This window comes from Perca flavescens, chromosome 20 (genome assembly GCF_004354835.1).
Source record: "Perca flavescens isolate YP-PL-M2 chromosome 20, PFLA_1.0, whole genome shotgun sequence".
Lineage (NCBI taxonomy): Eukaryota > Metazoa > Chordata > Actinopteri > Perciformes > Percidae > Perca > Perca flavescens.
The window spans coordinates 20,734,539-20,752,072 of NC_041350.1; the positions used below are offsets into that span (position 1 = coordinate 20,734,539).

The 17,534-nt window shown below is 42.6% G+C and overlaps 1 protein-coding gene across 6 annotated transcripts in view; it reads left to right on the plus strand.

Annotated features, from left to right (window-relative positions):
• The window catches only part of pcnt (pericentrin), a 39,473-nt gene extending 22,359 nt beyond the window's left edge, over window positions 1-17,114 (plus strand). For 2 of the 6 annotated variants that reach the window (XM_028565067.1, XM_028565070.1), the window contains 27 exons: window positions 92-254; window positions 1,319-1,561; window positions 2,423-2,655; window positions 2,891-2,998; window positions 3,310-3,330; window positions 3,717-3,953; window positions 4,047-4,220; window positions 4,464-4,616; window positions 4,767-4,937; window positions 5,050-6,072; window positions 7,053-7,223; window positions 7,422-7,611; window positions 7,882-8,216; window positions 8,323-8,425; window positions 8,627-8,799; window positions 8,886-9,161; window positions 9,953-10,110; window positions 10,484-10,613; window positions 11,277-12,068; window positions 12,191-12,391; window positions 12,533-12,751; window positions 13,299-13,522; window positions 13,606-13,685; window positions 13,775-13,916; window positions 14,022-14,149; window positions 15,071-15,226; window positions 16,641-17,114. In XM_028565067.1, coding sequence (XP_028420868.1) covers window positions 92-254; window positions 1,319-1,561; window positions 2,423-2,655; window positions 2,891-2,998; window positions 3,310-3,330; window positions 3,717-3,953; window positions 4,047-4,220; window positions 4,464-4,616; window positions 4,767-4,937; window positions 5,050-6,072; window positions 7,053-7,223; window positions 7,422-7,611; window positions 7,882-8,216; window positions 8,323-8,425; window positions 8,627-8,799; window positions 8,886-9,161; window positions 9,953-10,110; window positions 10,484-10,613; window positions 11,277-12,068; window positions 12,191-12,391; window positions 12,533-12,751; window positions 13,299-13,522; window positions 13,606-13,685; window positions 13,775-13,916; window positions 14,022-14,149; window positions 15,071-15,226; window positions 16,641-16,684 — 6,048 coding nt within the window. In that variant the 3' untranslated portion in view covers window positions 16,685-17,114. Of the gene's footprint in view, window positions 1-91; window positions 255-1,318; window positions 1,562-2,422; window positions 2,656-2,890; window positions 2,999-3,309; window positions 3,331-3,716; window positions 3,954-4,046; window positions 4,221-4,463; window positions 4,617-4,766; window positions 4,938-5,049; window positions 6,073-7,052; window positions 7,224-7,421; window positions 7,612-7,880; window positions 8,217-8,322; window positions 8,426-8,626; window positions 8,800-8,885; window positions 9,162-9,952; window positions 10,111-10,483; window positions 10,614-11,276; window positions 12,069-12,190; window positions 12,392-12,532; window positions 12,752-13,298; window positions 13,523-13,605; window positions 13,686-13,774; window positions 13,917-14,021; window positions 14,150-15,070; window positions 15,227-16,640 lie in introns of all 6 variants that reach the window. The other 4 variants (XM_028565069.1, XM_028565073.1, XM_028565068.1 and 1 more) reach the window with 3 other exon arrangements.
• Window positions 17,115-17,534: the final 420 nt, after the last annotated feature.

The following is a 17,534-nucleotide window of genomic DNA, read 5'->3' on the forward strand; positions in this document are numbered from 1 at the left end:
ACTGATATCGATAACGGTCCACACAAAAACCTTCTTTCTTTATAGTATTGGAAACTGTCTTATAATCATGGGTTTCTCACTTTTTCTTTAGCTGGAGCAGACTCATGATTTCCACCATTCTCTGGAAGAAAAGTTCTCTCAGGGCAGAGAAGACTCCGCCCAACTCTTTGTGCAGCATAAGCTCCAATTGGAGCAGCTTGACCAGGAGGCAAAGCTGAAGAGTAAACTCCAGCTAAAACTCCACAAGGCAGAGGGTGAGCACTGTATCCTTGTTGGGTGTGCTTCACATGACTCCTGTTATGCTGCCAAGTTGCAGTAGTTAAGCCACGGACTGTTAATATGCCTTGCTCCTGTGCCTATGCTCAAATTTCACCACTTGCACTAAAGTTTAATCTAGGGTTGGGTACCTTTCGCATCTGAACAAATACTAATCCCGATACCGGTACATGAAATTTGGTTCCCAGTACCAAACGGTACTTTTTTTCGGTACTTTCCCTCTGTAATTACAAAAAATAATTTTAGTTTTAAAAATAATTCCAAACCTATTTACTTAGAACATTATGTTTAGAATTTTTACACTGACAGAAATTAAACGAAAATAAAAATAAAACTCCTCCCTCTCTCCTCCCAAACCCATCCCTACAACCTATTAAATTGAATAATTATTAATTTCTTACTCATTGTAACTTTTATTCTTGTATTTGTATATTATATTTTACCCTGTTTTATTTTCATCATGACTCTTTAATGTTTCATGCAAAGCACTTTGAACTGCCTTGTTGCTGAAAGGTGCTGTAGAAATAAAGTTGCCGTGACTTACAACCTCAGCCTGTCAGTCAGTCCCCAGGGCACAGAAACCACTGTTGTGCCTGCTCGTCTCAGAGGAAGTGTAACGTCAACAGCATAGCAACTGCTTTCGGCTCGCTATTAATATATTGCAGTGAAAGTTTTGAAAAACTGGAACAACACTTAAAACCACTTTATCGGCATTGCCGTGACTCACTGTGACTTCAACAAAACTGCAGAGCCGACGTAGTTTACTCCGTCCGCACCTCTGCGTGCGTCAGACCTCCGCTCTCTGTCATATGCAGAGAGGACCGATAAGCTTGAGTTTACTTTCTGGTACCGAAACTTGGCACCGTTTGATTTTACGTGAACCAATATTCTGTAGTACAGACGTGATTCGGTCGGTACCGGGTTCGGTACCCAACCCTAGTTTAAACATAACTCATAAGCTATTTCTGATGCTGAGCATAATAATCTCAAACATGGGTTTGTTTTTTTGCTTTTCACATAAACCTAATGATGATGTGTTCAGGGCTTCTAGAGGGCTATGTGGCTGAGAAAGCAGTGTTAGAGGAGACTCTGCAGCGGAAGGAGGCTCAAGAGGAGAGGCTAGTGGAGGAGCTGGAGGACCTGAAAGCAAAGCTGCACAAAATGCAGGGCCTTACTGCGGAGCTGGATATCCTCAGGCTGAAGCATCAGGAGCTCAGTGAGGAGCATTCACTTCTCCTGCGCCAGAACGAGCACCTCTCCGCTGGACTGGGGGAGAGGGAGAAAGGTGAGCGGTTCAAGCACAAAATCATGAAATCATCCCTCTCTTTCGACATAAAATGTTACATGACCTCTTTAGTGAGGTTGACCACACACTTATGATAATGTCTGTGCTCAGATGTGTCTTCTCTCCATAGGCCATTGGCTCAATTTAGATCCTGACGCAGGTTTGTGGGTCAGAGTGGAGTATGAGTGTGTGTTGAAGGGGTGGGGATGAATATGGAGTATATTTGCAGTGCTGTGCAAGTTTGCTGTTCGTAACACTGCCATTGCCAGTAGCTTGTAGCAAAGGCTCTTTGAGTGCTGTGTAGAGCTGGGCAATATATCGATATTATATCTATATCGTGATATGAGACTAGATATCGTCTTAGATTTTGGATATCGTAATATGACATAAGTGTTGTCTTTTCCTGGTTTTAAAGGCTGTATTACAGTAAAGTGATGTCATTTTCTGAACTTACCAGACTGTTCTATTATTTGCCTTCACCTACTTAATAATTATATCCACATTACTGATGGTTATTTATCAAAAATCTCATTGGGTAAATATTTTGTGAAAGCACCAATAGTCAACACTACAATATCGTTGCGGTATCTATATCGAGGTATTTGGTCAAAAATATTGGGATATTTGATTTTTTCCATATTGCCCAGCCCTAGTGCTGTTATTTTTTTACCTCCTTAAACAATGTTCTAGTTCAGAGCTGTCAAAGCAAATGCATTCAGTGCCTTTTCTGGAGGAAAGGCACAGTATGTTTTGATAGCTGTATGTATTAACTCCTCTAATGTCTTGCCCACTTTTAAAATTCCTGTGTGCACGTATTTATATCGAAACAATTGCCCTGACCTTCCTCTTTTATTTTTCAAGCTCTACTGGCAGAGACGGAGCGTTTAACCCGGGATAGGCTGGACTTGCAGCGGCAGGCAGAGAAGGACCACAGCTCTCTGTCCCTGCGCCTCAGGGCCCTGGAGAGAGAGCTGGAAGAGCAGGAAACAAAGGGCCTGGAGACACAGCAGCACCACAAGACCCACACCGAAGACCTTAACCAGCGTGTCCAAGCACTTGAGAAACAGCTGAAACATGACAGGCAGTTTATAGAAGTGAGATTTTACTAATTGAAATAATCAGAAATCTTGAATAATGTTAAATGTAATTCTTCATGAATCTGCTCTTTTGTTTGTCCCTTTCATTTGCAGTCTCCTAAACAGTTAGAATTATGACCTTCTGGCTTCATTTCCGTTCTAGTGTTATTTGAGAGTGTCACAGGCAATTTTCCATGTTGCTGCTTTATGTAGCAGACACAATCTTTCACATCACTTGTTCCTGTGCATATAGGAGCAGGCTGTGGAGCGTGAACACGAGAGAGACGAGTTCCAGCAGGAAATCCAAAGCCTGGAGGCCCAACTCAGACAGACAGCCAGCGTGGATAATAAAGGACACAGGGTGAGGCCTTTTCATTTGATAGTAAATATATACAGTAACATCTAATAATCTATAATATTTCTTAACTGGACAATATCTCACAAAATGCTTTGCACGAAATGCTTGTTTCTAGATAAAGAGTGCATTGTATTTGCAGTGTGTTTTTTGTGATGAGTGTCTAATGCATTGCTGATGGGATTATGAACCAGTTAACTGAAGTATATGTAGTAGTTGTACTTACTTAGAGGTTGATGTGATGAATGCATTGTTTGTTTGCCAATGAGCCTGACCTTTGCCATGTGTTTATCCCTGTGCTGAACGGATTGCTGTAGTTTGAGGACTTGGTTCTGCAGGTATGAAATCTAACTGTAGCAAACTTCTCTTAGCTCCTCTGAGTCTTGTGCATGGTGTGTATTGTTCATCAATCTATGTTTAATCATCCATAGATTAATTCTTACTGCTTATATGTGCCTGTCATTCATTCTACAATAATTTCCATTTCGTCCTCTGTTTGCTTATATTAATTTACTTCTGTTTTGCACTTCCATTTGTCTTTCACCTCCATGCCACTGTTCTTTGGAATGGCTTAACTTCAATGTTCGGTACCAGCGGCAGCAGATCCGGAATGGCTTATTTATCTGAAAAAAACATGTAGTTTTCCACTCGCTAATTTGTTTCTGCTGCTTGAAACATGACAAACTTGTCATCCAAAAATGTTGCCCCCTCTATGTCTCCGCAGGTGGAGAGTCTACAAGCTGTCATCAAAGACAAGGCAGATGACCATGCCTCTTTGCTTGCAGCCAATCAGCAAGCACAGCGTGATATTGCAGAGCGCAATGAGGAGATAGACAAGTTAGCTGGGCGAATCAGAGAGCTCGAGCAAGCATTGCTCAACAGCGCTGAGAGTGATGGATCTGTCCGTCAACTGGAACAAGAGCTTCACAGAGCAAAGTTGAGAGAACAGGAGCTCACACAAGTAAGAAAATTGAACGCTTGAACTTGAAATCACTCTTAAAACTATTATGCACCCAGCTGTTCTTTTTCTCACACATGTACTCACTTTTGTCAGGATAAGGAGGCACTGGAGCAGCAGCAGCTGTCTAACAGGCTTCAGATCTCCGCCCTGCAGTCCAAAGTGGACGAGACTAGACACTGTTTCCATGACAACACACGAGAACCCATCCAGGAGCTTAGCGATGCTCTGGACGCTGCTCTGCAGAGCCTACAGAGCAAAGAGCAAGAGGTCTGTAAAATGTTACGCCAAGCCGGCATTTGTTAGCTAAGATGGTTTGGGCTGATGAGTGATGGTTGTTGATTGATGTATTTGGCTGCAGTGCCACCTTTTGGTACAAATGGGTATGCAAACTTTATCCATCTTTTAAAAGCAGACACTAGAATAGAAAACTCTGAAAGCTCAGTATTTTTAACTCGCTACCAAAAGCTGCTGCATCTTGTCTTTATTTAATAAACCTGTTATATCTTTTAGGTGGAGGTCCTACTTGGCCAACTGGACACTGCGCAGAGGGACTTGAGCATCAAAGAGGTTGAACTAAAACACCTCACACTACAGCTGGAGCTACTGACCAATCAGAATGCAGCTCATGTTAACGAGCTCCAAGAACAGATTGCTGCCCTAAAGGTAGATGCTATTTGCTGCTATTTATCCACATGGTGTTGATTTTGTTTCTTATATTCATTCTCTCATTAAATGAAAAAAATAGACAGAGGGAAGCAAAAACTTTAAACGTATAACCTATAATTGAACTGGTACGTAAAACTCCATTTGCAGGAAAATGTGTCTGCTCTTACCATACTCGAGGAGGAGAAAGAGGAACAAAGCGAGACTGAGGAAGAGAATCTCCCCTCAGCATTACTCCAGGAGAAAAATCAGGAGATCGACCACCTCAACACTGAGATCCAAAGACTGGAACAGGAGTTGGAGAACACCAGGGACAACAAGGTCAGAATAAGTCGACAAAGAATACATGCAGACGTGTATGGTGAAAGTGACCATAGTTGGAATAGGAAAATGTAACTTTCTGATTCATTGTTCTGATCTTTCTGACAAAAAGGCTTTGGAGGCTGAGCTTGAGGATCTACGCTCACAGGTGGAGCACCTTCAGTCTGAAATCATGAGAGTGCGTCAGGACAAACAGGAAGAAGAGGAGCGCCTTCATGAGGTCATCAGCACGCTGCAGGCAGAACTCGCCACATTAGGCCCCAACCTGCATGAAGTCAGTGACTCTCAGGATGGTGACAGCATCAATCCTTCGCCGGCTCCCAGCCCCGAACCTCCCCACTTTACCATCCAGGAACAAGAGAGATTGGGAGGACCAAACAGCTTGAAGCAAGAGCTCCGTCTGAGTCATTCTAACTCATCTCGTTCCCTTCGATCTCGTCTCAAGGCCCTCCAGAGTCAGCTGGAGACAGCGGTGGCAGAGAAAGAGGGACTGGAGCGATTACTGCTCACCCAGGAGGAAGAGTACAGAGAACACGGCAAGGAGTTTGGAAAGAGGCTGACGGCTCAGAGGGAGAGGGCAGATGAACTCCAAAGTGTCCTCACTGTCAAAGAAGCTGAGCTGGAGAAAGTCAAAGCCCAGATGGAAGAAATGGAGAAGAGGACACTATCTGAAGAGGAGAAAGACAGTTGCCAAATTCAAGCCCAAGAGATGAGCGCCTTGCATGAGAGGAACGTCCACCTCAGCTCTCTGATTACGGAGTTCCAAAAGAAAGAACAGGAGAGCGTGAATGAGATCGAGACTCTAAAAATAAAAGGCCAGGAGATGAAAATGGAAATTGAAATCCTCCAAGAAACCAGTCTCACTCTTGAGAGACAAGTCCAGGAGGTGAGAGCCGAGGTGGTAGACATGGAGGAACTGGTTGCTCAGGAAAGGACAAAGGTTACGAACCTCAATACTGTTAAGGGAGAGCTTTATGCTGAACGTGAGGCACTGAGGAAGAGGGAGGGGCAACTCCAGGAGGAAATTGAAAGGCTTAGACAGGAAGTGACATCAATGAGAGCCCGTATCCAAGACCTGACTGCTCAGCTCGGTGAGAAGGAAACCAGTCAAGAAGAGGCTCAGAAGGAAGTGCTGGTGAGTGTCAGCTACAAGGTCAGCTGTGTTGTTTTCAGCATTAAAAGCACAATCCAAAATACAAATGTAAACCAAAATTTCAAAGACAGGACTGCAACCTCCTTGTCGTTTCCCAATTGAATCATGGGTCTTTTTCATAAAAGGAATAAATATCTTTAAAAAAAGGAATTAATGTAGTGTGTGTACGTGTGCGTGTGCTGACTGGGCCTTTAATCCGGTCCTAAGAACCAGAACAAGTCTTTTTTTCTTCAGCCCATGCTCCATGAAGGGGGGGTCTGGGTTCTTACCCAGCAAATCCATTCACATAAGTTGGTAAACCTGCTTCAACAGGCCCCATGTCCAGACAGGAAATATCTTGCAGACGTTTTGTGTTGCTAGCGTACAGCTGTGCTTGCGACTGCAGGCGAGACCACATCTGGTTATAGTTAACTGCCGTAACACGTCACATCACAGCGTCGCTCCTGAGAGAACAGACTTTTACTAACACAGAGGAAGTGACCTTAAAATGAGGAAGCAGGAGGCAAATCTTTGTTAGCTGTTGTTTTGTTTTTGTTTTTTAAGCTCTGATGCACTTTATTTTTCATTTCTTTACGTTCTAACTTGGCAGGATGTGGTAAGAAGACGTCGTGGTTGTTAAAAAAGAATGCATGAAGGCTGCAATCATTTGTTGGTCTGCTGCATGTCTGCAGACTGATCTGTTTTTGATAAGTACATAGTTTGTAGCAAATGTAGCCACTGTTGGAGTGTACTAAAGAGGTATCTAGCAGTAGATATCAGATGTAGCATGTACATGTGGTACTCGTTACATTGCAATGCAGGTTATCGGTTGTTGCGCTTATGTAAACAGTATTTTTTCCAGGAAAAACTGAAAACTATGATAAAAATAAAGTTAAGATATGGTATGGGGATGTAGGGTTTCATGAATACGGGTCTAAGAAAGGAACTATTTGGCTGCTAATAGGAATGTTTCTTTTTCTCAGACCCATGCTGAGGAGACCCTGGCTAAAGCAGACGCTGCCTTGAGACAGAGTGAGACTGAGCTCGCCAGACTGAGAACAGAGCATCAGGCTCTGAGGGCGGAGCTGACTGCGGTGAAACAGGGTCTGAGTACCAGTACAGAGAGGGCTGAGAAACTACACGAGGAAGGACAGGTGGGAATATATGATAACGAGTACAGAATATCTGATATACTGTAAATTGTACAGCAGTGGGACTTAATCCGTCTGTCTGTACGAATCCATGGTTTGTTTGCTATTTGAAATCAGGGCAGTACTGGATTGAGTGTAATAGCTGTATTGACAACTGTATTTTAATGTCACTTATTACTCAATGTCACTTATTTCGGTAAGACCAAAGACCGTGCCCTAGTCGACCTGGAGAATGATAACCAGCGGATGAAGGCGGAGCTTCAAGGTCTACAAGAAGACCTGGCTGTACAGGAAGAGGAACTAGCCTATCAGCAAAGAGAACTACAGCAATTGAGAAAACACTGTCACCAGCAGGACACACTTCCTCACCAACAAGGATACCCACAGAAGGGTGAGTACTTCATGATGCTTCAAACATATACTATATATTTTCAGATTTTGCACAGTCCTATGGCACATTCATATCAATGACATGGAAGTAATTACGTTTAAGTGTTGCTACCACCTATTGAACAGTGGAATAGTGTGACACCATTGGTAGGGCTGTGTAGCATCTCATCTCCACTGTATGTGGTGTGCGCATGTACGTCCTCGTCTGCCTACACAGGATGAACAAAACGGGGACCCACTCATAACAACTTTCATTTTCTTCATCTGCCAGGTATTTTTCCAAGAGCTTTTGAGGACGTTGTGAGTGTCTCTCGTGACGAAGCCTCTCTGAGCTCTCCGGAGGTTTTAAGGAGACTCGAATGCTCCGAAGACAGAATCCCAGAACGGTTCCACACCTCTGTTCTCGGCTCTCGTCTGTCTGAGTTCAGTGCTCTGAACAGCACAGGCCTGGATCTCCCCCAGCTCAAGACCTCTCCCGGGGTTGTGATGGAGCCTCCACACTCAAGGACCATCACACCAGATCCATCCACACAGAGTAGCCACTCCCCAGGCCCTGTGTCTGTGTCGGACAACTTCTCCATGCTAGACTCACTGGACACTGACAAAGTATGTGGTCTTAACCTTCCATACATGCTACCTTTTTGAGCATAATGGCCTTTTCTTTGGTTCAGATATGGTTAAATCAATTTTTAATTTTTGTATTTTTTATAAGGTGTGTGCGTTGGAAGAACTTGACCTAACAACACCTCCATCTCCTCTTGGCTCCACCTCCTCCTTGTCTGCACCAGAATGGGCCAGTGATGGATATGGCAGCAGTGAGTATTATTGCCACTTTTAAAAATAAATAAATAGTTTTTGAACAAAATGGAGGTTTCAGGCTTTGGCTACATAGACAATACGTTATTAATAATGAATAAATAAATTGTTTGTTTTAGTATTTTCATGGAGCTTGTTGATGTTAGAAAAAAACTGAATCTCACCAGACTTATTAACTTAACTCTTCTGTTGTGCTTCAGATGTGAGTTCAGAATTGGGTGCAAGGCTGAGAGTGGAGCTGGAACAGACTGAAAGGCTGGACGCTCAGTTTCTTGAGTATCTCCGCTGCCGAGGAATGAACCCCACAGTTAACACAGATAGTGCTGCAGGCAGTATGAGCTACAGTGATGACCTGTTGTCACCTGAGCTTCAGGTAGGCTTAATTGATACTTGGCAGTAATTCTATTATTTGACAGTAGGCCTAGATTTTACTCCGTTTCTTTCTCCGTCTTTCTGCAGGGTTTGTTAAAGAAAGTGTATCAAGAAAGCTGCAGAATTCTCACTTTGTCCCAACGTCGTGCCACTTCCTCAAGCCAACCTCATGTCTCCGACTTAAGAGCCTTCTCATTGAGTCAGACGGAGCATTATTCTGAAGATTGCTCAATTATGCGGGACCACCGGGACAATTCATCCTCCAACCCCCCCATGAGTTGGCAGCAGGAGAAGAGGGCACTGCAGGAGACTGTAATTGCTCTCCGAGAGCTGCTCTGTCGAATGGCCCAGAGACACACGCAAGTGAGTTTTAAAGATACTTTACAATCATCTAGTGACAGGGAATTTTGTTTTAAACCTTAACTTAGTGGCATGACACTATTACATTCTTTGTATACATAACTGCAAGTTCCTCCTTCACTTTAATTTTTTATTTAGGTATAAGGCGAGAGTGATTAAACTTAAATCTGTAATCTCAAAGATTTTCATTTAAATGTCTGTTAAGTCACTATCACTGAAGGTGGTAACACAATGGTGATTGAGCCTATAGCCCACTGATAAAAAAAATTGCAATATTTAATATTTGCAGCATTACAAACCGGGTGTCTGGCGTGACATCTCCCCGAAGAAATGCTGTATTACAGTTTTTCTACATTAGAACTACATACACACACACACAAGGGAACTAATGCACACAATTAAGACTCCAGACCACAAAAATGGAACAAAATTAATTCTATTTTGTTTCAGTTCCCTCCGTCCAAAACTCTGCAATTTCGACCAGTTTAATTTTTGTAACTAATGGATATAAAACAGTTAGTTGTAACTGATTTGACCAGCTGCCCTCGCTAATGGCTGTTGAAACAAGTGACCTCCCTTACGTTCTAAAACCAGCCACTGGTTAATGCAGGCGCCACCATCACCTGGCTTGAGTTGAGCGGAGACGGGCCAGTTCCAAACGCTGCAACTTTTCCCCGCAACGTTCTAAAGCGGTTTTGTCTCATCACAAATCTTAGGTCTGAACTGGGCTTAAGGAAAGCCATTATAATGTCTGAATTTTTCTCTTGCTGATTACATTCTTCTTTCTTCCGCAGACTGACTACAGAGATGAAGATGACTGGCACAGAGATCAGCCCAGGACTAACGGACAGGTTGAATCTCAACTAAGGGCCGAGCTGGAGGAGAGTCAGAAACAACTGAAATGTGCCCATGACACTCAGCAAGAGCAAAAAAACAAAATTCAGTCAGTCAGGTATAACACACACACACACACACACACACACACACACACACACACACACACACACACACACACACACACACACACACACTGAAAACTGCTTAAAATCACACCTACACCAAAAGTTGACATATCAAACAAAAATGGACTATGCTGTATATTGTCAATCATAGTGGGTAAGATCAGCATTTTGTTACTAGTAGGATGCAACCCAATAATGTTTATTTGAATCTTTTAAAATTGAGATTAAATGACTGAACATTAGTCAATCAAATTTAAATCCTTGCATAAATCCTTTCGTTCTCTTCACTGTTTCTGTCACACTCACACAAAATTGGTGAAAAGTAAGGTTACAAGCAATTACAATTGTGCTTTTTTTCTTCAGGCTGGCTCTAGAAGAGGGCGAGGAAGCTTTGAGAAGGGAGCAGACCAGAGTCCAGGAGCTTCAACAACAACTGGAGCAGGAGAGAGCTCTGAGTCTCCGTAAGGACAGAGAGGAGGAAGAAAGGAGAGAGGTAAGACAAGGACTAAAAACATGCATATTCTATACTATTTTTTTGGGGGGGGGAGTGGGGGCATTTCTGCCTTCTTATTGGATAGGAAAGCTGAGACATGAAAGGGGAGAGGGAGGGAGACATGCAGGAAAACCACCACAGGTCGGATTCGAACCCTGGACCTTCTGCATCGAGGAAACCTCTGCTTATGTGCACCCGCTCTACCAACTGTGCTAACCGGCCACCAACATTCTGTAAATTTTAATATAAAAGCTGGTATTCAAATGATGAAATAACAGCCGGGAACCAGCACAAGTAATAGAAGACTAGTTGTTAATACAACTTTTTAAATAAAATGTTTGTACTCCTACTACTTTATTAATTATTACCAGTTGTTTCTTCTGATTGTGTTAGGTTACCATAAAACAACTCAACACTTCCTGAGGTTTTTTCATATAAAAAAAGCCTACTTATGGGAATGCTGCAAGATTTTTAACTGTTTTCATTCATGGTAGCTTAACGTTGTTTTGGGAAAAGGGGCAACGTATAAACACAAATAACAAATGTTCTTAATGCTTCCAAGGTGTTTTTAATTTTTTTAATTTAAACATTTTTTTTTTTAAGAAGTTACTTGAGCTTTTCCTTTTTTAACTCTGACAGATGACCCTCCTCTTCTCCCCCCAGGCTTTGCATATATCTTCTGAGCAGCAGAGGTCCGAGTTCACGGCTCTGAAGGGTCAGGTGGAACAGGAGAGGGTGGCCTGCAGCAACCTCAGACGGGAGCTTCAGATTGAACAGTCCCGCAGTGTGCTGCTGGAGAAACGCTTTAACGACACCCAAAAGGAGCTAGAAGATGAACGACAACGTTCTGTTCACCAACAAGAGCTCCACTTGCAAGACAAGACTCGTCTTGAGCGCCTTCTGACTGAAGCGGAATCACGCCTAGCTGAAATTCACTCCAAGCTCGCAGATGCTCACAGCATGCTGGATAAAGAGAGAGAGCGTTGCTCCAGGCAGGTAGATGAACTCAGCCGCAGACACGAGGCGGATGCCGCCAGAGACAGGAAGTTCATCTCCGACATGCGCGCCCAACTAGAGCAGGAGCGAAGGCAGGGGGAGGAGCTGGTAGCTATGATGGAAAAACTGAGGGCCGAGGTCCTACAGAGCAGGAGGAAATGGGAAGAGGAGGACCGAACGAGGAGGGTGGAGCTGCAGAGGGAGCAGGAGGCCTCCACCCGACATCGCGTAGCTATGGAAACCTTGCAGCAGCAGAAAGAGGAAACCAGCTGTGCTTTAGAGATGGAGCGAGAGCGGTTCAGACACCAAGGGGTGGAACTGGCCGAGCTGAAGGAGAAACTGCGACTGCTGAAGGACAAAGAGAGGGAGAGGGAGGAGCAGTGGGAGAGAGAGAGGAGGAAGGGGAGGCAAGAGCAGATGGAGAGAGAGAGGCGACAGGAGAGGACCAACAGCAAACTGGTAAAATAAAAAATCTTAAAGTACTTCTTTAGCATACGCACTATTTTCACAAATGTAATGCTCTTATTTGAGATAAGTTTGGATACACCCAAACCTGCTGCCTTAAATATTTCTGACTTTAGTGTGAGTTGGAGGTGTTGAGGCAACAGGACCAGCAGCGCATGCAGGAGCTGCAGCGCACACTGGCAGAGCTAGAAAGAGAGGAGAGAGAGATGGCTGCTCAGAGGCTGTCGGGAAAAACCAAAGGGCAGCAACACACGGCTGGATCTTCACAGCATCGCCAAAGTGACTTCCAGGCAGGCAGCACACAACCAAACCAGCAGGTACACAGACGTTATTACACAAACACTTGAGTAAAACCAGAACGTGGTGCTATGCCACACACATTTATTTGTTCCTGTTAGATGCTTATAATGCTGGTATTATAGGAATGTAAACTTACGTACGTACATTTCTCGCCGTAGATGCCGTCCATGCCGTCATCACCCAGTCTGCTGGACAGGTTGTTGAAGGAGAACTCTGAGCTGATGGAGCGTGTGACATCACTGAGTCAGGAGAGAGCCACTCTCAGACATAGACTCAGCTGCCTGGAGCGACAGCTGCGGCGCACTGAGAACGAGCTCGCCAAGGTCACCACGGAAACTGAAAACAGACCCATCAATGATATGACCAGCAACAGCAAGGTCAGTAGGAAACACATGCACACTTTGGTGAATCCAAACAGTTTAATTACTACATGTTGGCTTAAAGCTATAGTGCGTAGTTTCTGTTGCCCCCAATGAGGAATTGAAAGTAATAACAACAACACTGTCGGCGCAGCCACATGATACCAGGCTCACGTGATCGTGCATGCGCCCCCACCACTCCTCGATGCAGTTGCTAGCAGCTAAGGAAGACCGGAAGATTAAAAAGACATTCTTCAGAAGAGGTCATTATCTTCACTTGAGTTTCTGCGCGGGAAAGTTACCAGACGACAAAATCATCTGAACATAGCCATACTGAGAAATACAGAGAGAGTTGTGTAGAGCTGATAGTCCTAATTAGCTTTGTAGCAACTCATTTGGCAATGGCTTGAATGTAACAGACGTTTATTAATATCACAAAGTTACGCACTAAAGCTTTAACTGTAAAAAATGGCTTTTAAATGCAATGTCGGCATATGTCAACTTGAACATCTTACTGTTATTACACAGTGATGGAACAATTAAAACCTGTTTTATTGGTTTGCAGGTGCAGCGTTTGTATGAGCGCTACCTGCGTGCTGAGAGCTTCAGGAAAGCTCTGGTGTACCAGAAACGTTACCTGCTGCTGCTGTTGGGAGGTTTCCAGGAGTGCGAGCAGGCGACACTGTGTCTCATCGCTCGCATGGGGGCACGGCCGTCACCCTCCGTCTCCCAGAACAGACCCCTTGGGCGATTTAGGGCTGCTGTACGAGTTGTCATTGCTGTCTCCAGGTAGGGAGCGTACCAGGATGTTGAGATGTAGGAGTTACCTCCGCCTTGTCTGTGGATAAAACTGATCGCACACTTTATTTCAGAATGAGGTTCCTGACCAGGAAATGGCAGAAAGCGATCAGAAGATTATCTGTATCTGGGACTGTCAATGGGCATGCTCCAGGTCAGCTCAGTGAATGCAATTTATGATAATATCACTTGACGATGTGCGTGTATGAGTGGGAGGATTTTTAATCTCCATCTCTCCTACAGGGCCTAAAGCTGAAGTTTTAAGGCAACAACAGCCAAGATTAAATTTTGACTCGCCACCAAACCGAGACAGCAGCGCCGTCCACAGAGAGACTGTGTCAGCTCTCGTTCCACCCGCAAAATCACCCTTCAGGTTGCACAACAGGTTTGGGCTCTTCTTCCACTTCAGATTGTGAAAGGGAAGACTTCACAAATATTATTATGGAATTAAAGTCATTTTTCATCAATTTCATCATTCTTTTTTCCTCAGGTCCTACTCCAGCACCACCCTGGCCTCGGAGCATTCAGGAGGAACGTCTCAGGATCCAGAACGATCTCTGACAGAATATATCCACCATCTAGAGAAAGTCCAGCAACGGCTGGTGGGAGCAAAACAAGGTGAGCAGTGTTAAGTATGGTGAAACAGTTGAATTATAGCACAGAAGATGGAGTTGAGTGCACCAAGGTGGATTACATTTTGATACAGACTGGAAACACTGGGGGTAAAGTCAACACTGGGTCCATTCATCGGTTAAAGGATTGGGACATTGTCACTTCCTGGCTGTCATTCATTGCACTTTTCTCCGTGGCAAACATGTTTGTGTTTATAATTTTTCAATGATTGGCTGTACAAGACTCTGGGCAGTGTGCAGTTAGGTTAGAAATTACACTGGTGATGGTACCCACAAATGTCAAGGCATCCCACTCAAAAACAGCCATTACAACTAAACTTGTGTTCCAAGCGCCTAATTAGAATATTAGCGAGTGATATCACACTGGGAGATGTTACAGGGCAATGGGCTTATGTTTTATAGCTTTTATGCCGAGATCAGACTGTACAATATCCGCCCGGTGCTGATGGCCCAAACAAGAGTGGCAGGCGCAACGCTCTACTTTTTATGTTTCCAGGTTAATATCATTCATGTAGGTGCTGTCAGGTGGAACAGTAATGTTTCCTGGCACCTTACTCATCACCTTTATATGTCATACAAGTCAAAAAGACAGAGTCATGGCCAGAATTTAAAACTCTAACTCTATCTGACACAATAACTATATCTAAACAAAATCAATGGTGTAGTCTGATCCCAGCATTAGATGCATGTATCCCAATTTGGTCGCTCGTTTTCCAGGAAGTGTTTTTCCCATTTCTCTATGAAATATATACACAGAAAATGCACTGCTGGCTACAGAGTTCTTTACAAGACAAGTAATTCTAGGGGGAAAAAATCAGATTTTGTGACTGGTGGCCTAACACTTCCTGCAAAACAGCATGTTATTAAATCCAACAAAACCTGTGTGCTCTACCATCTCCCAACCTAGCAAGCAAGACTCATTTATCCCTGCCCCCTAAAGAGGAAAGGAGGATACAGTCAGCCTGTTCCCCTGATATGATTGGTTATCGGCAGCGCTGGCTGCAGGACAATAGGACATGGCTGTACCTGAGCTGCTTGTCACCCCTTTACCTGAATGGTCCAGGTGAGTGTGAGTGTAACAAACTCACTCCACCAAATAATAAAGCGGCACAATGCACCTCTGAGGATAGGTGCTGACTTTTTATCATTCACGGAGTGCACTAATAGAGGTGGTAACACTCTGGGCTGGAATGTACATACCCTGCAGGTTTACTGTATGATCCTCCTAGATTTGTTAATTCATATTAAAGCCCATTTTCTGCATATTGCACATCTATAACCACTTTTTGAATGTATTTTGCAGACTATACAACCAGCAATTTGTTTCCGTACAGAATGATATACAGCTTTCCCTCCCTTTCCCCTCTGATGAATGATATGAACATAAAGTAACTTGGATGTTAAATTTAGATATAGATATTCAAACAAATCCTTAATTGTTAGAAACCAAATTGAAAACATCTTGTTTGTGTGGTGCTTTTATGTGATGGTTGGGGCAAGTCCGACAATTTGGGTATTAAATTGCATTCTATGTGGTATTATAAATGTAACTTGGTGAACCCTGCAGAAACCCTGAGTACTAAATTAGTAACATCCAATGCTTGCTCTGTAATAGCTCTACCATAGCTGATCACTGTGATGGATCACTTACATAGCTTGGTTTACAATACATAAACGCAGGCATGAACGGAAACGGTGGCAGTCTTCATGGTAGAGAAAAGGCATTCTAAAAAAAGTGGTTGGCAGTACTGTAATTACAATACTATTCATAGTAAATGGACTTGCGCATACAAACACACCAGTATAATCTTATAACAAGCACCACCTGGTGTAGGACATAGAAATTGTGGCTCGTCAACTGTAACTTTGTTACAGTAACAAAAACCTGCAAGACATTTACCCTCAAGGACCAGAGCATGACGGTGGACTATTTGTCATGTTTGATTCTCTTTTCATTGCAGTAGCATTTTCTCATGTATTGTTTTTCAGAACTCAATATTTCATCTGGTGATGATATAGGAGGTTCTGCTAACATTCCTTTGCAATCGTTACTGATGTGTTGAATTACTTAGAGAGTGGTCAGGCTGAGCCGTATGGTAAGATATTCACCCACAAAACATGTATGCTAATTCAAATATTCCAGTTTTTTAATAAAAAAGAAAAATGTTCTAGGCGTTTTTACATGATTTCAGTTGTCTAATGGCAAAAATATCTGCAATTACAAAACTTATTGTTTGCTTATACATTGATTTAAGAGTTCAATTAAGAATTCAGGACATCCATTTTATTTTTAAGCATATACACGATGGCTGGCTTTGGTCAAGATAGCTTTGTTAGGAATACATGTCAGACCATCACTGGTGGTTTTGTTTTACTGACAACTTTACAGTAGCTCAGGTATGGATTTTAGGTTACTAAACTCCCCAGAAAAGAGATGCTGTTGACCTTGTCTGATATTTTTTTGTGTGTCCTATCAGGTCCATCAGTTTTCCAGCCTGACCCGAAGTTATCCGATCACTGAATGAAAGACTGTCTGCATGTTGTTCCAAACCTGTCCATGCCTTACACCCATGTAGAAATATGTAGAAAGGAATATCAAAAATCTTTTGTAGGATGTGATTTTATAATTAAATAAATTATTTTTCAATGTTTTCTATTATAATTTTTCAATTCTCTGTACAATAGTATTTTGAAGGTCCCTCTTGAGATGTTGCAAGAACAAATGTTTTTCATTGTTTTAAATAGTACTGTTTGTAATTTTTCTAATGTTTTTATGCCCTTTTGTGCTTGTAAATAGGACTGATGTTCATTGTAAATGTGTCCAAATTTGCACTGATTTTTACTAGAAATCTATGATAAACATAGCTAGTGAGCACATTATTGCATAAAGGTGAACGATATGTATTTTTTATTCTCTATGTCCCTACTATAAAGTTGATATTTTAAATGTTGTTACACCAAACACTGGGTTTATTTTATGGCAGCTCATAATTGAAGTATATTCTGTGGTATGTCAATTTTGTACATTCTGAAAATTCTTCAAGAAACGATGCATATTAGATGTTTGATTGTCATGCTATTTATTTATTTAACCTTAATACAGGATATACTGTTTGAAAATTTAATACAAGAATAGAATACAATACCCTGTTAAGTTACAATAAAAAAAATAGTTACGATAGAATAACAGCAGCAAACAAACTATGTACAGACTAATTTAAACTGGTCACAGGCAGGTAGAGGATGCTTATTGAGAACAGACTTTAAAATATAACTATAGACTTACAAAAGATCAGTGGGATTAGGAACATTGGGTCTGGCATTGATGACATTTCACTTTTATAGTCAAAGTTTAAACTCAATTTTTCACC